The 25,016-nt window shown below is 37.9% G+C and overlaps 5 protein-coding genes across 5 annotated transcripts; 3 read left to right on the forward strand and 2 right to left on the reverse strand.

Moving 5' to 3' along the window:
- Nucleotides 1-4,131: 4,131 nt before the first annotated feature.
- Nucleotides 4,132-5,158, forward strand: LOC126603541 (protein MIZU-KUSSEI 1-like). Its single transcript, XM_050270429.1, has one exon. It carries the CDS (start codon nt 4,304-4,306, stop codon nt 5,006-5,008), a length of 705 nt encoding a protein of 234 aa, XP_050126386.1. The 5' UTR covers nt 4,132-4,303; the 3' UTR covers nt 5,009-5,158.
- An 8,579-nt stretch (nt 5,159-13,737) lies between these two features.
- Nucleotides 13,738-14,786, forward strand: LOC126601649 (transcription factor MYB73-like). The gene has a single exon (XM_050268391.1). The coding sequence runs from the start codon at nt 13,935-13,937 to the stop codon at nt 14,652-14,654; it is 720 nt and encodes a 239-aa protein (XP_050124348.1). The 5' UTR covers nt 13,738-13,934; the 3' UTR covers nt 14,655-14,786.
- Nucleotides 14,787-16,553: 1,767 nt separating this feature from the next.
- Nucleotides 16,554-17,523, reverse strand: LOC126601345 (early nodulin-55-2-like). The gene is made up of 2 exons (XM_050268034.1): nt 17,307-17,523; nt 16,554-17,052 (listed from the first exon to the last, which is right to left on the reverse strand). The coding sequence occupies exons 1-2, from the start codon at nt 17,479-17,481 to the stop codon at nt 16,793-16,795; spliced, it is 435 nt and encodes a 144-aa protein (XP_050123991.1). The 5' UTR covers nt 17,482-17,523; the 3' UTR covers nt 16,554-16,792.
- Nucleotides 17,524-19,331: 1,808 nt separating this feature from the next.
- On the reverse strand, nt 19,332-20,052 carry LOC126601346 (uncharacterized). The gene has a single exon (XM_050268035.1). The coding sequence runs from the start codon at nt 19,895-19,897 to the stop codon at nt 19,535-19,537; it is 363 nt and encodes a 120-aa protein (XP_050123992.1). The 5' UTR covers nt 19,898-20,052; the 3' UTR covers nt 19,332-19,534.
- Nucleotides 20,053-23,374: 3,322 nt separating this feature from the next.
- LOC126601343 (uncharacterized) lies at nt 23,375-25,016 on the forward strand. Its single transcript, XM_050268032.1, has one exon. The coding sequence runs from the start codon at nt 23,789-23,791 to the stop codon at nt 24,740-24,742; it is 954 nt and encodes a 317-aa protein (XP_050123989.1). The 5' UTR covers nt 23,375-23,788; the 3' UTR covers nt 24,743-25,016.

Raw genomic sequence — 25,016 nt, forward strand, 5'->3', positions numbered from 1 at the left:
AATTACATCACTAAAAAAATGCCAGATAGGCATGGGCACAGTAATATGCCAAATACATCTTTACTAAATTGTCTAATCAATTTTATTAAAATATTATTATTTTTTATTATAAAATAATAATTTAGTTTTTAATTTCTAGCATTATCCCTTCTTTGTCTTCCCACTTTTCACTCTCCTACGGCAACTCTCTGCATTTTGCTCTGTACGCCCACCAAACTACTCACCACACCAACGCTCCCCCAAAAATGGACCTCCTCCTCCTCATGGAAAAGACCCTTCTGGGTCTCTTCGTCGCCATCGCCATTTCAAAACTCTATGATCGTCACCTCATCATTGGTCGTCGTCGTGATCGTCGCCTCACTGACCTCGTCAAGAAATTCGGCGAATGATTCCTCCTTCGCATGGGGCAACTCAACCTCGTCGTCGGTCTCTTTGTCAGAGCTCGCCAAGGAGGTGCTCCACACTCAGGTCGAGGGAGGCGTGGCGGTATCGCCTGGCGTCATGTAGGCCAGGCAATAGATCAGCACATTCTAAGCCGGCCTAGAGACCAGCTTGGGCTGGGTGCTAGCCTATATGCTCGATTGGAGTGGATTAGCTGGGTGCCAGCCTAAAGGTTCCTCGGTGGAACTGCTCTTATATTTTAAAAATATAAAACCGTTTTTCTAACATTTACAGAAAATTAAATAAATAAATAACTGTTGGGAGCGTTTTGGAATGGGCGGGAATACGCGGGCCTTCCAAACGCTAGAGGCCGACTGGGTCGCTGGGTGTTGAGTGATTCTGAGGCTTTATATGGGCCGTGAGATGGTTCAAGTTTTTATGGCCTCATATATTGTTAGCCTTTAAGCCCAATCTAGACTTTCTAAGTTTCTACTTTCCATACACATTATCCTTTTTTCATTTCGAATATGAGAGTGAGGATTCGAATTTCTGGACCCAACGAACGTAGTAATGTGGCGGTGAGCGAAATGAGAGCAGTGTAAATCGTGCAAACGGGATTGCGGAATAATATTATTAAAGAAACAAATCGTTATGATGTTAGCATCTAACTGAAAACTAATTGGTACGCGAAGATATTCAATATCGTTTTAAACAAGTGGTGTTATTCATACACTCCTTTTAATTTTTTGCACGTAGGATTGAATAAATTGAAGAAGATCAACAGACAGAAATTAACAAGAGTGCGTGAAAAATAAAATTGGATGTGTGGATAACACAACCCTTAAACAATAATGCAAGGATTTCGCCCTTCTGCCAAACAACTGAACAACGCATATTTTGGAGAAGCAAGAGCAGGTATAGTCGTTTAGACGCAAATAGATAACATGCCTGATGTCATGTTAGAATGTAAGTATCCAAATAAAAACTAATTAAAAACAAGTGAAAAGAGTTAAATCTTTATATACACAAATTCAATCCTTTTCTAGTTAACAAGCGCAAGTTAACAACTTGTAGATCAATCATTGCAATTGAGTGATGAGAGAGATTTTCACTTCTTTGTTTGGCCATGGACTGTCCAATCTCTAGCAAACTTCCACATTCAAGAAAGCTTTTCTTATAAGTGCTTTTATTGATATCATGTCACTTGAAAAACCAAAAGAGTTGACGATCCCATCCAAAGCGCAATAATAATTCTAAAGGTGGAGGAGTTTTCAAACAATCTTCTAATTACTCTTTTTTAAATTTGCTTTACGTGCCAAAAACATCATATTGAATTATCAATCCTTCAAGATTCAGTTATCAAATCAAATTTGTATACATAATTATATTTTCATCTAGACGTTAACCATGAATTACGTGTGAATGCATTGTTAGTCTGGTTTCAACAAAACTATCATTTTTTAGAATGAAAATTGTAACTTACCTTAAATGTGTCACGTTTCATCAAATTTTTTATTTTGTAAATTTTGAGCTCATCTTTGACAAGTGTTGATTCTTTAAGGATGAAAAATAACCCTACAAGCTTGGATTCCAAGTTTCACTCTCGAGCTTAACTAAAAACTCTAGAGTTCAACTTGAAATCTAAGTAAGAAATTAACGCACCATGAACGACAAAAGTACACTGTAGCCGTTTAGGATGGCCGAGTAACTGGTGTCGGTATCGAAATGAAAAACCGAACATTAACGTCCCCATCTCAAATCAATCCAATCTTATATTATTGGTTTTTTTCACTATTGTAAGTGGTCAGATCATGGTTTAGTTGCAACTTTATGTTGCATCAGTGAAGACTAAAACTCCTTTGGTAAATACATATGCATATGCATATGGAACCCACCTCTGCTGCAGGTAACTTGGTCTTGCATTGTTCCAAACTCCAAATTATAAAGTGACCAGAGCTTTTCTATCCAACATATGCTTGTGGTACATGATCGCTCAGTCAGTGGGTCATTTCCCAAAAGCCGAATGGACATGGTCATGGAGTTAAATCCCTTTTTTTAATTAGTTATATGAGCACTCAACTTTCTTGTCCTTGGACTTGTATTATTGCATTGGCAAAGATCTCCCATACCTAAGTTCCTCACTAGGTTTCACAGCTTTAACTAATGCTCCCAATAAACCAAACTATCGAGCAGATGTGTTGTTAGGGGATTGGCTCATGCACTTTTGGTTGTGAAATCTCTATTTCAAGGGCAAATATGATTCATACGCGGTTGTGTACAATCACGTGATTAAATGTTTGATAAATGAAAAACAAAAACGTGATTGTACATAACAAGTAACGTCACGTCTCACATATTTCACTTCTCATTAAAAAAGACTAAGCATCGTTCCATCTCTCTACTCCATTTCTAGTTATGGTTAATACTTGTTGCAAAGCAAGATTAAAGTTGCAAGTGTAAAACGAACACAACCACGTTTAGTTGTACTAAACAAAAAAAAAGAGGCTATAAACTTTATTGAGATTGTGGGCACCATTAAAAGATGCTGTTTTGGTTAACATTGTCAAGGATCATGGTTTGGTGATACCGACAATACTGCCCCTAAATACTAGATCATGGGAAAGGAGCCCCAGCATGGACACTAGTTATCTCATGTTTGGACCCTCTTGTTAAACATGTGGAAGAACTTCAAATAAACGATTTTGTTACTTACTAAAAGTTAGGGTTTCTAACTTTGCGTCAAACCTAAGATGTCACGATGACAGTATTTTAAGTTAATCACATTTTACGTGGCAAGTCTGTACGTGATTGGATTCAAATACTAGCACCAAGACATTTTGGGAGCATGAAAGTTTTGCTCGTAATTGTGCCACGGATGCCTAGTTGAACACAAACCAGAAACTAGAAAAACACTTGGTATATATAGAATCCAATTATTTGCAGCACTTGCCTAACATGGCGTTTGTGATAAGACCATCTCTGACATATAAGAGGAAATAACTATAAAAGGGAACAGAGAAAGGGATAGTCACTAAACAATGGAAAGAAAGCAAAGTTTAATTCCAATATGGATAAACAGGAGAAAAATATTATGAGGGGAAAGATGAGCTGCACCTCAATAATTATTGAGGCATTTAGGATGGGGTTTGGAAAAGCATAAAGCTAGTGACATTGATGCCTTATTTGATGACCAGAGAGTCACATGCATAACCAACATTTCCACGTTCCTTTTTACACGTCATTTCGAGTTTCTTTTCGTAATATACTTGATCACTTACATGTAAAGAATCAATTTTCACAAACGAATGATCTGCTAGTAGAGATAAGTAAGTCATTACACACACTGAGTGATCTGCAAATAGAGAATGAGCCACTACTTGCAAAGAGTGATTTACAAATAAAGAAGAATGACTCCTTACATACAATAAGTAGTTTTGTAAGCAGATAATTTAACTTGTTACGAACAATGAATGGTCTACAAATAAAGAGAAATGACTTGTTACATGTAATGAGACAAATAGTGTTGTTTTTCTTTTTCTTCCTGTGTGGTCCGACCTCTCTTATCGCATTCAACACCCCTCCACTTTTCATCACTAAACTTTGTCACATCATACTTTACTCTTTAGTCCCATTAAGTTCCCTTTCTCCCTTAACCAACTTGAGAAGAAATTTAAAGGGTCTCCATTCCCTTTCCCACTTCAAAGATTTCAATCACACAAACAAACCTCGAAACGACGTCGTTCAACTGAAAGCATCCAAACACAGAGTCCCGAGTGACCAACCAAACTAAACTTTGAAGCCCTATTCTCCAACCTTCCACTCTCTCTATATATATCTCCAATTAGCGTACAATTTCAGACACTCATATCTAACTTACCTTGTATTTTCTAAATTGATTTCTGAACCTCATAACCTAGCTACAATGCCTTCTGTGCACTCTAGCCCCTTCCACCACATAGAGAACTCAGCCATATTTAACCTAATCCGGCACGCTCACACGCCAGGCCAAAAACGTTCAACAAAATCTTCATCCGGAGGCCTTCTCAAGATGTTCAAGCTCTTTCCCATGTTAACATCAGGCTGCAAAATGGTTGCCTTGCTAGGCAGGCCCCGGAAGCCGTTACTGAAGGATCATGCCACAACAGGTACAATTTTCGGCTATCGAAAGGGGAGGGTAAGCCTAGCTATACAAGAAGACCCTCATTGCATGCCACTCTTTGTGATAGAGCTGCCAATGCACAGTAGTGTGTTTCACAAGGAAATGGCGTCGGATATAGTCCGAATCGCGCTGGAGAGCGAGACGAAGACGCACAAGAAGAAGCTGATGGAGGAGTATGTGTGGGCTGTATACTGCAATGGAAGAAAGGTAGGGTATTCTATTAGGAGGAAGCAAATGTCGGAGGATGAGCTTCATGTTATGCAAACTTTGAGGGGTGTTTCGATGGGGGCAGGGGTTCTTCCATGCCCTTCTGATCAGAAGGAGTATGCAGGAGATGGGGAGTTGACTTACATTAGGGCAAGGTTTGAGAGGGTGGTTGGATCAAAGGACTCTGAAGCTTTGTACATGATTAATCCAGATGGTGCTGCAGGACCAGAATTAAGTATTTTCTTTGTAAGAGCTCATTAGCTTAATTAGCAAAAAATTATGTACTCTTTTGATTAATTAATCTAGGTTATATATAATATAACTTTGTGTCTATGTAAACTAATTAAAGTTCTCAAATGCATGTATTGATTGTTTTGAACTTCAATGATTGGAGTAGTTGAGTTCCAAAAAGTTTTATTTCTCTCTAACAAAGTAAATTCTGAAACTTCTCTCTAATTGACGGAAAAGGTATTCGAACTCGAGTGCAATGTGACATTATCTGTCCAATTAGCAATGGTCTATTTAGCATGGAGGAAATCTTCATGTGGACTATAATTGACTTATACAATAAATAAATAATAATTAAACTTTTTGGGTTAGCCTAAGTTTTAACGACCGGATAAGGTATAGAAAGAAAATTACAATTAGGCCAACAAATTGATTTATCACGCAAATCACAGCAGAATAAATTAAAAAATGTCTCAAATCTCATCAATTGCCTTCAAGGTATTTTCTTGATCATTCCATGATGATACATAGGAAAGAATAACGGGCTGGAAAGTGTTTGGACCACATTCTTTTATCAGTGAAATTAATGTTTTCTGTCCCAACCCCCTTTCCAATATAAAATTAAAGTAAATGAGAAGGAAAAGAAATTGAAATTTGCCTCTGATATGTATAATTCAGAAAATTCTCCTCCGCCATGACCCGAATAGCGACACGGATGACAATGCCATTGAATATCAATGATATGGTACCAACGTTGATATTCAGTAGATGTTACATCGATATTAGGTAGATATTGTTGATATAGTGTTGATATTTTGATATCAATACATCAATATAATGTTGTCAAGATGACGTTGATATTTGGTTACTATATCTCATCTATGTCGCTCAGGTCATGTGCCATCTATGCACACAACCCCCTTTCCAAAATAAATTTATAGAAAACAAGCAGGAAAAGAAATTAAAATGTGCCTCTGGTATGTATAATTCAAAAGATTTTCCTTTGGCATGACTCGAATAGCGATACAGATGACAATAGTGCAATTGAATATCAATGATATGGCAACAACTTTGATATTCAGCAAATGTTACATCGATATTAGGTAGATATTGTGGGTATAGTGTTGATATTTTGTATCAGTACATCAATATAACGTTGTCAAGATGATGTTGATAATTGGTTACTATATCTCGTCTATGTCACTTAGTCAGGTCATGTGCAATTCATGCGCACAATCCACAAGTGCAAGGAAGAAAACCTAAGGGGCGTGTATTCAATTGGGATTTTGAGTGATTTTAATTCTTTAATGAATCTAGGGGCATTCAATCAGGATTTTAAGTGGTTCTCTGAAATTCAATGTGTATTCAATTAGGATTTTAAGATAGCTTATCAACATTGTTAGAAATCTAGGGGTATTCAATTAAGATTTTAAAGAAGTTTATAACATTTCAGGTTTATTCAATTAAAATTTAATTTTAAATAAATTGAAAAAGTGAGGAATTTGAGAGAATTTGAGAGATTTCGTAATGTATTTTAAACATTTACAAATCTCACCTCTCCTCATGAGATTTCGAGGGAATTGAATCAAAATTTTACATGGAATCTCTACAAATCAATTAAACTTCTTAAAAATCTATTGATTTATAAATTCATTGAAATCTCTCAAATTCCTAATTGAATACATACTCCCACGTATAATGCGAAGTGAGGCCTCATAAGCCCAAAAGTGAGTTGTACTGGATTCAGTTAGTGGTCCAGTAACAAAGACAGTAACGGGCAACAAGAATGGGCTTCTAGCATTGCACAAAACCTGCAATTGCCCAAGCCTCCAAAATCCTTGTATGAATCCCTACTAACCCAACTTTGCTATTTACAGCCGGCTTCATTCTGTCAAGGAAAATGCCAGGATGTACGTGCTCAGACTAACTATGATTATCCTACAGGATAATCATATATTGGTGACGGTCAGGATCAGCTTGTATGTGTTTGTGGGACTGTTTCTAGTTTTTCTCTTTTGTCACTTAGAAATCGTTATTGTGTTCGATAGACATATATGATAGACTGTCTGGCCCAATCACTAAATAGCATAACGCTAGCATTGAAGTTTGCATGTACATGAGATTGTGGTACTCAAATGAAAAAAACCCTATTTCTTTTTTTTTAGTATGTCGGACAATCCACCTAGTCCAACTCTTGGACATAAGAATTTCCAACGTAATAGACATAGAAATAGAGATAGGGCTTAGTTTTCCTTTAAATTAAAGATGGTCAAAGAGAGTTGTCCAGAAAAACCTCATCCAAATGAATTGACATCGATTGGAATTGAAGCCAACCTTATTGGATAGGGATTGGGTTAGGTGGGTAAGAAGAATATACTTAATTAGATCTTCCCTAGTTTGAGAAGTCTTGTGCTTCGGTTTTTTTAATTTTGATCCATCTGTCAGCAGCTTTGCATCCATTTGAGTTTCTGTTTATAAAAGCGACTTGTTAATTGTAATATTGTAGATAATTGCTAGATTTATATATTTTGATCTTTGGAAGGTTACAGTTATTAGTCATATAGCACAAAAGAGACAATTTAACTCTTTTGTGAGGGGGGCAGGAAAGCGTTCTTTTTGTGTATATATATTTATTTACTCTTGTCTATTTTTTTTTTGTTTCATTTATTTAATCTGATGAAGATACTCTTTTTTTTTTTTTTTTTTACAACTATTATATTAGAGTTCTGCCTTGACACGTTTATCTACGTATGCAAATAGACGAGGTACCGTTTTCTAATTTTCGGTATTCACAAATTTTCGAAAGGAATCAACACATACAAAGTAAGCCTCTCTTAATCCCTCAAAAGTGCTTTTTGCCATTTCTTCTGCTTTGGATTCATTTTTGTGTGCGGTGAGGGTTATGGAGGTTCGTAGGCCGGTGGTGGGTGCGAGGGAGGTTCCGGTTGAGCGGTGGAGCCCCCTCCCTCTTCTTTCTTGAAGATTAACGTCGATGCTTACTGGTCAAAGGTGTTTAGATTGGGCTTCGCTGGGGTGATTATCAGGGATGAGGGAGGCTGTTTCTTGGCTGCTGCTAGGTACTCTCTTTTGGCTCCTAATGCCGCAGCTGCTGAGGCTTTGGCTCTGATTCGTGGGTGTGAGCTGGGCATTTCGATGGGTGTGAGCTCTGCTATGATCGAATCCGATTCTCTTGAAGCGATTTCTTGTCTTCGTGGTTCTCTTGATAATGGCAGTTGAGAGGCTTACCCTTTCTTGGCAAGGGCTCTTAAGTTGAGTGAGTCTTTCCATAACTGTCGCTGGTCTTAGGTTCCAAGATCAGCCAACATGGCGGCGGATGCTCTCACGTCGGCTGGTTTTACGGAGATGTGTGATTTTGTGTGGGTCGATAGGCCCCCATATTCGTTAGTGTATGTCTTATGTAATGATGGTCTTCCATGTCCTCATTAGTGGTGCTTGGGGTGACACTTTTACTTGATTGAAGTGTCTGTTGGTCTAATATCCTTGCACTACTTTTTTCTTGGTTGGTCTTCCTTGGTGTTTGCCCAGGAGTTGGCTTTCTTGTTTCTGTTTGGCTTCTTAGCCTTGGAATGTGAATTCCTAGCTTTCAAAAAAAAAAAAAAAAAAAAGTAAGCTTAGGAGAGGAGCCTTTCCTAATCAATTCACGTAAAACAAATGAATGCAAAAATAAGAAAAACGAGGAGAATATCAAACAACCGTGGTTAATCAAATGGACAAGGATTGTCTGCCCTCCCACTTCCGGTGCCCTTCCGTGTCCTCTTGTTTGTGTGGTCACGGTTAAGTTACGTCAACATTTTATATTTGTCTTATTATCTCTATAAAAATAATATAAAATGTTGACGTGACTTAACCATAATCATATAAAATAAGAGGGTATGGAAGGATACTGGAAGTGAGAGGACAGACAATCCTTGTCTTATGCAAATTGTTGACCAGCACAGAAGGACCGGGCACCGGTTCTCACGCGGTTTGGGCTGCCACCCTAACTGTGGGACCGACCCAACCGGCAACTGGGTTGGAAGGGGACATCGCGGGACCTCTGATAGTTACCAGACCAGGTATCCCAAATCTCCTCCCATCAGTGAACATATCTACGAATGAAAGGAGTCCAAATTTGGGGCCCACCTCCCGGTACCTACCGTACACAATCATCTCTTTTTATCTGTTTCTCTTCGAATTTTTGTTACGTTGTTCCGCTTGAAAAAACTTTGCAAATTATATAATAAAAACATAAGAATGTATTTCCATAGTTATAGTAGCTCTGTAGATATACCATTCGAGCGATGGCATAAAGAAAATGTTTTTTTCAAAAAGTTCGAGGTTAGAGTTAGAGTTCCAGGCCTTACGTATGAGAGTTCAATTTAAGATGAGAGTTGCCATAAATATGGAATTTACAGATTATTTTATCAAATGTATTTACTGAATTTTCTTCACCAAATTATTACTCGTAACGAGACTCTAAATGATCCTGCAGCATGCATTTACTTGTCTCTCAATCGTTTATACACACACTAATCACAATCTGTTTTTTGCATCGCTCACACAATTGGTTCGAGCACGTCTCTTTTGCGTCCACGTGACCAATTCTAGCGCTACTCTAATTTGAGACTAAAAGTTAACATTATGGCCAGTGCCCTACAACTCTAGGGCTTTTTTTCTACTAAAGGACATTGGTACATGTATAGTTCTTTTTGTTGTAATGAAAAATCTGAAACAAGTCGGTGACTAATCTGGTGCCAGCTAGCTGTGGTATCAACTGCCCAACTGCTTCTTGCCAAAAGTTCACCACAAGTACGCCAAAATCCATTAAAAATGCCACGTGGGCGCCTAGGATGCAATCATCACAACGTTCGTGTTCAGATTGCGGGATCTTTATTTCTACTGAGCTTGTCCGCGCGTGGGTCTCAGTTTTCTGCCCAAAAATTTGAAATTACTAAAAAATTGATACTTGTATGGCGGTGGTTTTCGTCACTGTTTATATTTAATTTTAAATAAAAAATTTACAATGATTTCTGACGGCATGATATACGATGAACGGATGTGATTTGAGGATTCCCGAGATCCTCACAAAGAGGACCGACAAGGATCCTTACTCCTGTTTTACAAGATATTATCTAAAACTTTAATAGATGTTCACTATCTACACATCTATTTGTACCTTCACACGTTTTTTTTTTTGTTAATTGTGATCATTGGATCTTCTTTAGATACTTGGCAAACATTCGATTGACTTATGACCTGGGCTATTTTGAGTTGCAAAGTCCTCCTCCTGGTTGTATTCCTTTTTTGTTTGAAGACTCTTTTGGGTATGCTCAACCCAAAGACCAGAGCATCAAGTAGTTGATTGATGGTTGTGACGACGCCACTGGTTGCATCATCAGTATGAAGTAACTGTTTTTTGGTTCTTCTCGATAGATTAAGCTACTTGCTATAGTTAGGGTATTGAACAACGGGTGGCAACTTGCCCAATAAGAAAAGTAGCCCGAGTGAAAGTTCGTTCGATCCGACGGTCGAAAATTGAAATGAGTGTGTGAGTAGTAAAAATGAGTGTGTAAGAAGCACAAACCTAAAAAAATTGCTCCTTTTTTCGACAAAAAATTATTTAACCTGGAACAAATTAAACAACCAAAAGATATTTGTATGTTTGCTACTATGGTCTCGTGCTGATTGTGGGTTATTGAAGATGTAGCAGAAGGCTGAGGCCGTACTCAATATGAACACTTTAAATTGATGTATTATAGCGTATGAAGAGTAGAAACACTATAACTTTATCATCTAATCAGTCTGAAACATTATGACGGTATTTGGTGTTTATAATTAAATTGGATATGATAACTTAATAAATCCAATGTACGTTGAACATAAATGCATTGTATCATAATCAAGTTCAATTATATCAGTATTGTAGAGTTGAAAATGTTAAATTTACTTTAAATTCGACCGATAGAAGTATACATTCATTTCTTCATTCTTGTATATTGAACTTAAAAGAATGATTAAATATCATAAACACCAAACAAATTCTACATAATTCGTTTCTTTAGATTATATATCGAATCGAATCGATCGATAATCACTTTCCACATTTTGCACTAAACGACAAAACAATGAAAACTTTGGGGTGTAAAGTGAGGGACGGGTAACCCTCGACGAAGATGAGCAGAGCTTTATTGGAAGAGAGCCTCAGAAGTCAAAGAGGGGGTTCAACTGAAATCACGTGAGATTCTCACAGCCTGGGAGTGGGACCTTCCTACGTCTAAGACGTTAAAGTCATTCCTTTTTATCGGGGACGCCGTTAATTTCCACATTTCAGTGACTCTATAGGCAAAAGGGGCTGACTGACGGGGGCTTTTTCCCGAACCAAGATTGATTCCTCTCTTACTTTTCATTTCTTTTCATATTCTCTTACTTTTTTAGCCATTGATTTCATACCGTGTTAATAATGCTCCAGATTCTATCACCTCATCGATAACACTAAAACGACTTTAAAGCTCAAATTTCCTAACTTTTTCTGCTGCCTTTCCGCCCTCTCTTAGAGCAACTTCAGCCTTCTACTTTGCTCGGAGGACGGGCTGCAGGAAGGGGCCCGAGGGCCGGTTGATTCTTCTCCAGCCATGGAGGGCCCGAGTGAGGGTGAGAGCCCGAGCACAAGGGGGGTGGAGAGTTGACAGGCCTGCAGCCCGAGGGCCAAGGCATTTTTTTATTGTTTTTTGTGTCAGCCCGAGGCCCTACAACCCCATTTCCCTGTTTTTTTATATTTTATATTATTTAAACAAACAAACAAAACTACTATTTTATTACCTATTGCCAGGGGAGAGGGCTCCAAGGGTGGAGATGCAAAAGGTAATTACTGTTCATTAATGGTAGTTACTATTCATTAAAGGCAGTTACTGTTCAATATGCTGAATTCAATAGTGGATTGCCAGGGGGAGGGCTTCAAAGGTGGAGTTGCTCTTATCTGCCCTTTAAGCTGCCCTTGTTTCTGAAATGCATTTTACATAAGCCTGGACTGGAGTAGTAATACATGCTTCCAATACAAGCAGAACATTTTTGCATATTCAAAATTAATAAGCATGGACTGCAGCACAAGAATATTCAGATTCAAAATTATACACAAAATATTTGTTTCGCATAAACCAACGAGATCCAAACCTATCTAACTAAACATCTTTTGTATACTCTGCAATCTCTATGCATGGCATAGCTGCTTCTGCAACAACTTTTGTATACTTTAAAATATAATCATCAGAATCAATCATTTTCCATCCTATCTGCAATAGAGAAAAAAAATCATCATCTCAAATTTTTTTTTCTTTACGGAGGAGGATGTGGGCTTTATTTAACTAATACTAAATCTTTTGTATACTTTAAAATTGTTCTCAATTACTTTATAAAAACAAATAATGGGACAAGTTCAATCAAAGAGGACCCCAACACGTTATTAAAAAGAAAATACAAATCCTATAGCATAAACAAGCAAAAAAAGAAAAAACAAAACCTGAGAAGATCCAATGAAGATGCATTGGTGTAAAATGGCATAAGGATAGAGTTGCAAAAGTTTAGATGATGAACTTTGTTGTGATTGTGACCTAGAAATCGAATCGGTGGGAGGTGAAGTTCAGAAAAATTGGAAGAGCGGGAAGGCAGATAGGAGGGAGGGGAGAGGCAGTAGAAAAAGTTAGGAAAATTGGGTTGAAAGATGCTTTAGTGCTGTTGGTGAGGTGAAAAAAATTTGAAGTATTAAATTAACTCGACATGAAATCAATATCTGAAAAAAATAGAAGGGGATGGAAGGGAAGACAATCTTGGTCCCTTTTTCGCTAGAGATTTTTCAATATGATCGGTACACAAGATGGTACACCACGTGTCATTATACAAATGGTGGAATATGTGTGCTAAAAAGTTAATAACTTAAAAAATAAAATTTCTCATAACTTCTATTAAAACACGTGATGTACCACTTATGTTCTTGTAACTACTAAATTTTTTTTTTTTTCACAGCTGTTAAATTGGTTGTAGACGAGAGAGAGAGAGAGAGAGAGAGAGAGAGAGAGAGAGAGAGTCTGGGGCTAAAAAGTGGTCAAAAAAGTTTGTTGTGGCCCATTTGCGGTTTTGAAACGTTGATTTGTGATTAACAGCTCTGAGTTTCCTGTCATGTGTTAAACGCTCCCTAATCTATAAAGTAGTCACGCTTCTTGTTCTTGAGACTTGTCCCATGTACGAGAATGATTTTACTACTTTTTATTTTCAACTTTACGCAGGCCGAGGACGAGATGGTCTGGTCCTCCTCAGGCATCTTCTAGTGATTATTTTGTCTATTTAATTGAAGATGATTTAAGTTAAATCTCTTATACGATAATTGTTAAATTGAAAAAAATATTATCAAATTTAATAGCTACCCCTGAGTTAAAATGTTAGTAAGTGTTTTATCAAATTATCAAATTTAACCAAACTATCTATTTTATGCATGATTTACGTTTTGTATAAATTTAACTGATAATATCAAATGACTGTGCAACGCTTTCAAAAAATTGTCACAAGGGAGAAAACATGACAGCTCACCTTGTCTCAATATATCGTGGGAAGCTCAAAATAGTAAAATAAACAAAACCAGAGGCCACAGACAAGGAAGGAAATATCCGTAAAAGAAAAATGAGGATACAAACAAGGGGTACGCATCTAATCACTCGGTTCAAGTTAGCACCCCACCCACTTTACAAAAGCCAATTTCGTGGAAGTACCCCTTCCCCTCTCGATACCTTCCCATAAAAGTACTCAGAAGTGCACGCACCTCTTCCCCTAAAAATATAATCCCCAAACACACAACCTATCTCTCATTCATTTCAGTCCTCCCCTCTCTCCCCCTCTCAGGAATTTTCACAAACATCTCTCGGGCACTCACTCCTCACTCTCCTCGAACAAACACCAACACTGTATTTCCATGGAAGCATTGAATATTTGCTCGTCTTCTGCTTCGTCTTCCGACACGTCCTCGTCGGAGTCTTCTCTGACGAGAAATCCCAATAAGCCCGAACGAATCAAGGGCCCGTGGAGCGCTGAGGAGGACCGGGTCTTGACCCGGCTCGTCGAGCGCTACGGGCCTAGAAACTGGTCATTGATAAGCCGGTATATAAAGGGACGGTCCGGGAAGTCTTGCAGGCTAAGGTGGTGCAACCAGCTCAGCCCGAGCGTCCAGCATCGATCCTTTTCGCAGGCCGAGGACGAGACCATCTTGGCCGCACAGGCCCGGTTCGGAAACAGATGGGCCACCATTGCGCGCCTGCTTCCGGGTCGGACCGACAACGCGGTGAAAAATCACTGGAACTCGACGTTGAAGCGGAGGGTCAGGGGAGATCAACTAACGGAGGGTGGCAGTTTTCTTGGCGGCGGCGGCGGCAATGTGGGTAGCAATGAGGGGATGAGCACGAGTTCGGTTTCCGGATCTTTGGTTAATGGGTCGATGGAGTTTGACCCGTTGACAGAGTTGACTTTGGCACCGCCGGGGATTGGTAGCGGAAGCGGCGGGGCGATGGTGGCAGAGCAGCGGAGGAATAATGAGAGTGTGCCGGCGGGGTTTTGGGACGCGATGAGGGATGTTATCGCTAGGGAGGTTAGAGATTACGTGGCGACAACATTTTCAGAGCCTTCGGGGCTTCTTTGATAAAATTAATGATGTTTTGATTTAATTTCGGATTATGTTTTTGTTAATATGTTGGCTTCGATTAATTCTCAGAGGCTAAAAAATGTAAGATTGGTCGAATGAATATAAGCTAAAAATAATTAAAATTTTTAATTCTTGATTAAAAAAAATGTAAGGCTGGTGTTCCAGCCTGTCATCAACGAACAAGTGGAAATGAATAGAAAAGACAAGAAAGTCGAGATGTTAAGTGCCACAATCAATTAGTTCGATGTAGATGGAACTTTAACTCAGTAACAGAAATAATATTGCATATGCACTCATACGTAATTTGAAAATTCAAAAATTATTATTATTTTTTGAGTAAAAGTATGGTATTTATTTATAGAAAATTAAATTATCACGAGACCAACTAGTTTTGGGATTTAGAAAATTTTAGATGCTTGATGGACATTTTGTTGTAATTTGATTTTTTTTTTTAAGAAGTCGGAAACTTTGTTGATCAAATTGTTCAGGCAAATTTGCATGTCATACATGTTCATACGCCAATTATTTTTTTTGAAATTTGAGATTGTCTGTCATAAAAACACGTACGACTTAAAAAAATCATGTGCACGGTTGAATTAACCATGTCGTTTATGTTGGTGTGGCAGATTTTCCGTAACTAATTTAGCATAATATAATATAACACTTTTGGTAGCTAATGAAATTCCAGCTGGTGAGAGAATATAATTAGTAGTATATAGCATGTTGTGTACATCCATTGAAACACTGAACAACATTTGGGATAAGAATGTATTATTTAATTTATTATCGAATACCAACAAACGCTAACAACTTAATTTATTTAACCTAAATAAGATTAATTTCCTAAATAAGATTAATAAACTGGTCAACGCTAGTGTTGACCAACTTCAGAGTACTTCAATATTGATGGAAAATTAATTAACTTACACATCATGGAATAATAAGCACATTATTTGTTACACCTAATTAAGAAAGAAATTGGGTAAGATATTTACATAAATTTGTGTCCATTATCTTCAATCATACATGAGTGGGGAAAATTGGTTAAATCAGTTATCTAATTAGGCAAGCATTTCATAGAGTCTCGCCTCCTACTCTGGACACACCCCTGGGAAGCCCTAAAGCTAGTGTACCCTCGAAAGGAAAGAAGGCCAAAATTTGAAAAAAAAAATGTTATTTTTGCTATCTATTCGTACTATATCTTTAATAGAGATGAAATCCACATGTATGAGTAGGTCTTACCTCTATTTGAGAGATGATACAAATTGACAGTAAGCGTAACACTGCACAATTTTGAATGGCCAAGATCAGCCCCACAACTTGTCAACCGTTAAATCAATACAAATGACTTGACAGCTAAAGGTTTTCTTCAAGAGTCTAGGTATTTACTATTTAGAATCAAGCGGAATATGTTTCATGTTTCCGAATAAAAACAGATTCAAAGTCTTTGAAAACAATTTAAACCCACCACCGACTTGCAATATATATTTGAAAACTAAGTACGCGAGGACTTTTTCACCATCTTTTCTTCCACTGGTGGAAAAGCTAACAAAGCATACGTCTGATCGAATAGCGGCACCTTGTTTTGGCGCGGTTGGAAGCAAACTGTCACTTTGTGTTCCCCACTTCTGCTTCTAGAGAAGCACTTTTGGATACTAGGTGCTAAATCCCTACATAAGGCTTTCATGTTTTAGTACAAATTTAACTTGTATGAATATGAATTAACCATTCAGATAAGAATTATGATAAATGGTTCAGATTAATCATTCAGATAAAATCAACCTGATCAATGGTTGAGATTTTTAATCTGACAACATAAACATTTGAAATATTTAGAGAGTCCAGTAAGATAATATTTTTCTTATTCACGAGCTGAACATTTTTATTAATATAAAATAAATTTCAAACCGACAAAATCATCTTTATTGTGTATATGACTGTATGAAAATCAAGAAACAAGTACAAATTATTCAGACACGATTCCCCCTACAAGTATCATGGGGAAATTATTATTTGGCTCGAAACCCTGCAGAATAATTGAAGTACATAATCAATCTGGTGTGCGTATGTGTGTATTTTTGTACACCGTCTCTTCTTCCCGGACCTTTTTATTTGTGTGTTTTCAAACTCTGCGATTAATTATTCCAACGTGGCAGTGGGATGGCAAACAGCTTCATCAGCCCATCCTTGCAGTTCTTGCCATCTTTTTCACCACTGGCAAAGTAATAAGGACTCCACCGAGTTAGCTCCACCTTGAAGCCGTCGCCAACTCCCTGCATCTGACTCGCCAGCAGCTTGGCGTTGCTAAAGTCGCAAGTTATGTAGCTCCATAGGTTCGGCAGTTGGTATACGCTGTAGCCGGAGTTCGCCTCACTCGGTGGATAGTACTTGAACACTGCAAAAGTTAAACCAAGAACTTATACACACACATAAATAGTTGACGTATGCATGCATGGAATAATCGATCTACGGAATAATGGACATCTGTATGTCCGTTTTTTATTAAAGAACTAACTGCCGATGTTGCCATTGATAATGCGTTGATATAGTTGTCACATACACATGTTATCGTACAATATAAAAGCATGTTTATTGAAATTCAAGAAGGGATGTCCTGCACAGAGAATTTTGATGTTAAATGATACTAACCTAGTTGGTCATTTATGTAAAAGGGGCTGTTTTGGAGCGCCCAGTCAGTGTAGTTGTAGCCGAAACGCCAGCCTTCAGACCCTCCAACAACCACGGTTCTGGCCTCAGTCACTGCCAAGAGAGAGGCAGCAGCTAGGAGGAGGATGAACACTTGCGCATTAGAACTCAAAGCCATTGCCCCTCTAGTAATGTCCTTAAAAAAATATAGAAACTTGATTGTGTGAGAAGGTGATGAGAAAACGTGAGAGGGTTATGGGGTTTATATAGGAAATCGAAAGTGATTAGATTTGCCTCTGTCTCTTTGGTTTCAACATTTTTCACATTTTCAGATTCCAGAAGCTGAACTTCAAAACCCTATTTTCTCATTTGGTAATTACTGAATTGCCAACTTTCAGATTACATCATAACTCTACTCCTTAGTTGATTATGTGACAGCATGACCAGAAGACTGCAGGGGTAAAAGAGTAAAATTGATTGGTTGACAAGTGGTTCTGGTCATCGTAAATTTGGTAATTATCCATTAAGTACAAAAATCTCATGCAATGGCTATGATTAGTGGCGCATTAACAGTTTAAGAGGTCAGCTAAGGCAACGGAGGGTAGGTGTGGGTTCGTTTACAGACGAGGATTAAACGGTCAAACAACGGCATGTGGAAACTTGGGAATTTTTACAATCTTAATATGATCAAGGCGTCTGTTTGGTTAATGAGAAAATTTGGATGAAGGGAAGGAAGAATAAGTTTTGAACATTTCTCTGGAAGATGTTTACTATCCTGCACATATGTGCTGCGCGCATGCCCCAATTAGCAAAAACCTCAGCCCTCCATTTTTATAGATTAAAAACCGGTGGATGTGATGAGTTGATACGCACAATACGCAGCCATGTGCAGGGGGCAATGCACAGGGTAGAAAAGCTGTTCTCTGGAAACCCTATGATGAATGACAATTGGGCTTGCTAAAAAGTGCCCCCTTTTCTGGGTCTCAACAGTTTTCTTAAAAGCCTACATGTGATTAACGTATTCTTACCGGATCCGGCTTCTTCGTCCTCCGACTTTTCATACGCTCCTATATTGTGCGGTCAGGGTTAAGCCATGTCAATATTTTATATTAATTTTTTTTATAAAGATAATAAGACAAAAAAGAATGGTAATATAAAATGTTGACATGGCTTAACCGTGACCGCACAAATAAGAGGAGATGAGAGTGTACAGAAAGTGGGAGAGCAGAGAAGCTAGGTCCATTCTTACCCTACAAATATACAAATAGCAGAATTGTTTATTGCGGATTTGCTCCACCCTATGCACATTACTTCAATCATCTTCCTTGTGGTTTAGATTAGTTTAAAGTAAAATATTGACCGTGGAAACGGAAACAGTAATTTCTTTGAAGATAAGTGGCAAATCCTGTAGAACTGGTTCAGCTTACTGTTTTAACGTACTTTTGCCTGCAGCTCAATTGAAAGCAAAAATCAAATTTACCACAACTTCAAAATCTGGAGATTCGACATTACGCATCTGGAAGTTGTAAACTACCACCAGCTAAGGGCATTAAAGCAAGTGTGGACCCCAAGTATTCTTGGATGAGTTGTGTGCTTGCAGAATCAACAAAATTATTCCCTTTTCTGGGTTGAAAGCGATGCGTTCTGGGGCCTTGTTAAGCTTGTTATAGCATGTGGATTTTTGAATTTTTAGCCATTTTCCACCTATTCCCTCAATTCAGTCACCAATTTCTACCAGCTGCTCAAGTTATTGTGCTCGGTGGACCACATTGACTACTTTTCCTTTGCAATTACTTTTTCTGTTGAATGGTCTGATGTGATCGTAAAGATCATGTGGCTCCGGTGATCGATCAAATGAAAAATATGGCAATTGCTTAAGGAAAAAACTTGAATCGATACGTTACAGACAAATCACAGTTTGATACGTTGTAGTATTCGTTGCAAAAATGCTTGAATCTTGATTGGTAATGTATATCTTAACTCCTTTTTCTTTTCAACTAGAACTAAGTTAGAGAGGCAATTAAAAAATTCAAAGAAGTCTCCCAAATTCATTTCATCCTTCCAAAATCATTGACACCAACATCACAGAATGTATGGCTTCCCTGCTCTAATAACGTACCCAGCAACAGAGATCAGATGAAGATCGAAAATAAAGAATAAAAAAAAAAATAGGAAACTTGTGACTTGTTGGGTAGGTACCAATACCAAATCCAAAACCCAATAACCAGAAATCAAACATTTGCAGTTTGTGGAGGTTGAAGCTCAGATTCTTGCTGGGTTTGTGCTGGGCTTGCAGTTGCAGATGAAGTAGCCGACACATTAGGCCTTGGAATCTGAGTGTTGATTCTTCCATCAATGCAGGATGCACATTTCGCTTCTGCCCAGCTCCCCAAATCGTAATGTCCGTACCCGAAAATACTCCTTCCAGAGCAGACCCTTCCAATCACAGCAGCAACCAGACCCAAAAGTAGCACCACAATAAGAACACCAACAACTGCTCCAATGGAGCCATGGGGTGAGTGAAAGGTGTTGGTGTTTTGCTGCAGCACAAAGTCTGGTGGAGATTGCTGGGTCTGATCAAATGGCCTTGACATTTTTTGGGCTGACCCAGAAGAGGGAAATGCTGGGTTTTCTGCTTCTTGTGCCTTGAAATGCAGTCCAAATAATGCAAAAGTTGGAAGCTTTTTTGTGAGTTGCTCAAGAAATCAGAATAGGGTTTAGGGTTTAGGGTTTTTGTGGCCTATTGTGAGCAGTGCATGATTTGCTTTTTGGAACTGGATTCTTGGAGGGTGGATTTATTCACATGTTTGGAAGAAAAGGCCAGAACTAGAGTTTATTCTCATCAATTGATTTTTTATTTTACGGGTTTTACCCCTTTTGGGAGAAGTAAATTTTCGGTAAGGTAGTACGAATAGAACAATTTTCGTATCTGGTGAAAGGATAAGGATTGTCTGCCCTTCTCCTTCCGGTGTTCTTCTGTTTATGTGGCTACGGTTAAGCCACGTCAACATTTTATATTATTTTTTTATAGAGATAATAAGATAAAAATGAATAGTAATATAAAATGTTGATGTGGCTTAATCGTGGCCACACAAAACAAAAGGGCACAGAAGTAGGAGAGCAGACAATCCTTGTCCTAGTGAAATCAATGTAACACTAATACCGAAGATTATATATTTATGAGATTCTCATAGATGACGTGGTCTAAATGCCCTACGCAAGTTCTTTAGAGATGATGGAAAGTTCAATGCGATTGTCTTACAATGACAATTTAACATCAAATAAAATCACAATCGTTATTTTTTTTTTACAACGATATTTATACTAATGGGATGGTAGGATAGGTTAGTTGCCAAATCATAATTTCCAAAATTTAAACTTAAAACCCTTTACTTATAAGTAAAAAAAAATTTCGCTAGCTCGTTGTCCAGTCATTCACTAAGTTATATTTTAAAGGGTTTGATATCCACACACCTTATTTTACTTCTTACACATCTTTTTAATTTTCAACATTCGGATCGGATGAATTGAAGAAAATCAACGGACATAAATTATCAAGAAGTGTATGAAAAGTAAAATGAGATGTGTGAATACCACATCGTTATTTGAATCAGCGGAACCCAGGGGCGAGTAAAGGACGAAAGCAAAGTAAAAAGTCACTGGAACAGTTGGAATCTTGGAAGTGTATAATCACTTTCCAAGAGAAGCACTTTTTCGAAAAAACTTCATCGAGCTTTGTCAGTTCCCTTTATGTCACCGTGTGAAGAAATCGTGCTAACAGATACCAGAGCCAATTCTCTGAGTCACACATGATTCATGAACATGTAATATGGGATGGGGATTGAGCCTGACAAATACCAGCGCCAATTCGAAGGAAATATAAGAAAAGAGGATGGGCTTGTAATTGGGCTTTCTTTGGGCTTAGGCCATTTGTGAGAATAAAAAGTTTACCCGGCAACAAGCTACTTCATCAATTTAAAGTTCGAATTTCTGTTATTTTGGTTTAAATAAATCCAATGTGGAATATCGCTGGTTAATAAACAGAACAATTGTTAGAGAATCTCCAATCTACACATCTCCATAAAAAATTACCTTAATAAAATTGAACCATGCATATCAACAAATATCTTAAAAAGTTAATACAAGATAAACTTCAACAATATTATATCTTATGAGAAATGTTAAAGAGACTATTTCAAAGTGATATTCTCTGTCATTTTACAATTTAACGTCAATTTTTATATCAACATCATAAACCGTTGTAACAAAAATGTAAGATAACAGAAATCATATTCCTAAAAAAATGTCTGGTTTGAAAAAAAAAAAAGAATGTCGTGGAGCATTTCTCATCTTAATCCTTGGTTTCTCAGTTAAGCCGCCTTCTAGATCCCATGTGCAAGTGTATGGATAAGATCGCAAGGCCTCAGATTTTTGCGGTGCTGACGTAAGCATGGTGACGCCACGGCCTAATCCCTAAATGATTGAACGAATCACATCACATTGTCCAAATAACCAGTTTAAAACTGTTTTTTTATTTTTTATACACGGATTAAGTTACCCTAATTTCAAGTAATTAGCTTGATCAAAACTTTAGTTGTACACCATACTAAGTGAGTATCGTATTTACCATGTACAATGGTTTATCAAAATTTCTTACTTGCAAATCTGAAAAGAAAAAAAAATACCGTTAAATCGTAGTAAAATTTTGATGGGCGGATGAGTAATACACAGTAAGACTGGGGGTGCCGACTTCATAATATTTAACCAAAATGATCACAACAGGACAAGAAATGGATAAATAATGTTGGCATTATAAACAGCTGGCGCCGGGGCAATGTGCGGTTTTGTGGCATAAATAATTAGAGTGGGATAAATAGCACCTTACAAAAATTCTTGTGCTGTGTTTGTCGGTTCATCTCCCACTGGGACTGGCTAATTTAGTCCAAGGCCAAGCAGAAAGAGTGAAGATGAGCGATCCCAACGGCGGAGGTAGACCCGGCCAGGCCCCGGCAAACGGCGGTGGGGGTAGAGCACCAGTGCCACCTAGAGGATCCATAATCAAGAAGATTGTGGCTGACTTGGTTAGTCGCCCGTAACCATTTGATCTACATACTCGTCGCCATAAAGTTAAGTACGATGTGTGCCGATATGTTTGTATGTATATTTTTATGAAGCCTAACTAGTTGTGAAATAACAACGGGAAATCCCCCATTTGGTGTGGGGGTGGGGGGGGGGGGAAGTGTAATTGGGGTTGGAAGTTGTATGGATCTATTTGCCAAATCTTGTTTGGTGTTAATGTTAGTATTGTTCATGATGAGTTGTTTCTTATGGGAATTCTGACTCCATCATCAATTGCAACCTGCAAATGGAGTTCGTTCTTTTGGTAAATCAAGTCGGTTAATTGCTTGCTAATGACAATTTTCTTGACTGTGTTCAATTATTTGCGAATTTTATTCAATTGTAAATTTGAATCGTTGATTATTAGGTGACGATGGTGTGATTTACGAGAAATTGAATAAAATTTTCAAACTCGAGCTTAGCTTGGTTTGGCTTGGAATTGTATTGCGTCAAATACGACCTGAAGAAACTCCAACGAGCCAAATACGACCTGAAGAAAATATAACTTGGAATTGTATTGAAATTATTAAAATTATATATTACAATATTTCATATTATAATATATAACCCTAATTGAAGTAACAATGAAGAAATAGAGGAGCTGCCTACATAGTGGGCCTCGAATGTACCTAAAAGTACAAATAGGCTTGGGTAAAGCTTAAACCGGGTTTAAGTGGGCCGCCCAATTCGACGACGGACTATTTTGCCATGCCCAAAGTGTAACAAGAAGTCAATTGGATGCCATATAGATGGGTAACATTTTTATTTAACATTTTCGTTATTTTCTTAGTTCTTTTTCTTATCCTCTAATGTTGCATCCAAAACTATTTATTTTCTATACTATCTTTAACAATCAAGTTTGACAAAAATCGTTTAGTTATCTAATAATTATTCAATAAAGAAACAAACAATGTTATTCAGTTAAACATTCAGTTCTCAAAACATTAATCGAACAATTAAACTAATTCTGATTTGGTTGAATTTTGTACAGGGTTGACATTTAAAGGATAAACTAGAAAATAGACAATTTCAATCATCGTGCAATATTCGCACAGTAAAAAAAAAAATCTTCCAAAAAATCTGGCTGCAATGTGTATTCTAGAAGCTGAAGAGGCATGTGATGAAATCATGAAAGTAGCCACCACCGTTTGATATCATCCCTGTCAACCTAGCCGTTGCTCAACGGAATTCATACCCGGCAACAAAATTCAAATATCTGAAAAGCAAAAGAAAAAAAGCAAAAGCCACATTCACACACCCACTTTTTCCATCACTTCCCACAAATTAAATAAAAAAAGCTAGTACCAACTATATAAATTGTGTAACCACTTACCATCATGTTCCTGCATTAATTCAAAATCCAGCAAATGGGTTCCTGCATTAGCAAATGCACACCCAAAAAACACTTCCTACAACAATTCAACAATGTCCAAGACAAGTTGATAATTTCACAGCCTCCTCCTAGGATCACCATCCCTCCAATTTCTGCTTCCAACAAAATCTCACCTTGTCCTCAATCCCCTTCCAACTCCACTTCCTCTGCCTCCTCCTTCCCTTGCACCACAAGCACTTCCTACACAAGCGCTTCCTCCTTGAGCTCAGCCTTGTCAAGTGCTTCTTCGGCCTCCAGCTCGAAAATTGATCGTTCTTTCTCCAACGAGTTCTTGTGGTCGTGTTACAAGGAGAACCCGCATGTCATTCGCATTAACTCGATCAAAGATGCAAGCTTTTCGAGATTTTCCCCATCGGCATTGCCACAAAAGCCGGTTTCTGCCACTGTAGTGAACAAGAAGCCGCTGCCGAACCTTAAAAGGGCAAATGTGTCAGTTACACCACAGAAGAGAGTGAGATCAAGCTCACCAAATTCTCTAGGAAGGCAAAAGAGCTTCCGAAAAGAGCCAGAGAGGCCTATGATCTCTGCATATTCACTTCCAAGTAGAACTTTGAGGTCACCCTCCCCAAGTAGAAGGTTCAACATGCCAATCCCACCAAAAGAATTAAATCATTTGAGACCTAACAGTGCATTGAATGTTAGGCCTGCAGGTTCATATTGTTGCGCGACGGACCAGCGTGAGGCCGGTACTAAATCCACATCCAAGACTTGTATCGAGCCACACAACCCCTACGCGAATTACAATAATTCGAGCCGGCGACTTCGGCCTTGTTTGAACAGCAGAGAAACAGAGATGAGAATTCACAGGATCACCTCTAAAATCGATGAGGTTGCAGCTGGAGAAGCACTGGCTGACTATATGGACTCTCTTCCTGCTGAGGACATTGATAACCCTTTAATTTCTCTTGATTGTTTTATTTTCTTGTAGATTAATATTTTGTGTGTGTGTGCGTGTGTGTGTGTGTGTGTGGTCATGCGTATATTTGAAAGGTTGTGAATTTATTCATTTTATGGTTTGGCAATGTGGAAATGATCTACTGGATCATCCAACTAAGTAATTCTCTTCTGTATATTTATTTGGTTTGGGTTTTTATTTAATTTTATTAGTAGCTTTAAAAAAAAAATTGTATCCTTATTTAAACATTTGTTTTAAAGGTAATACGAGGAATATAATTGATGCATTTTTTTTGGAGAAAATCAAA

Source organism: Malus sylvestris, chromosome 15, assembly GCF_916048215.2.
Source record: "Malus sylvestris chromosome 15, drMalSylv7.2, whole genome shotgun sequence".
In the NCBI taxonomy this organism is placed as follows: Eukaryota; Viridiplantae; Streptophyta; class Magnoliopsida; order Rosales; family Rosaceae; genus Malus; species Malus sylvestris.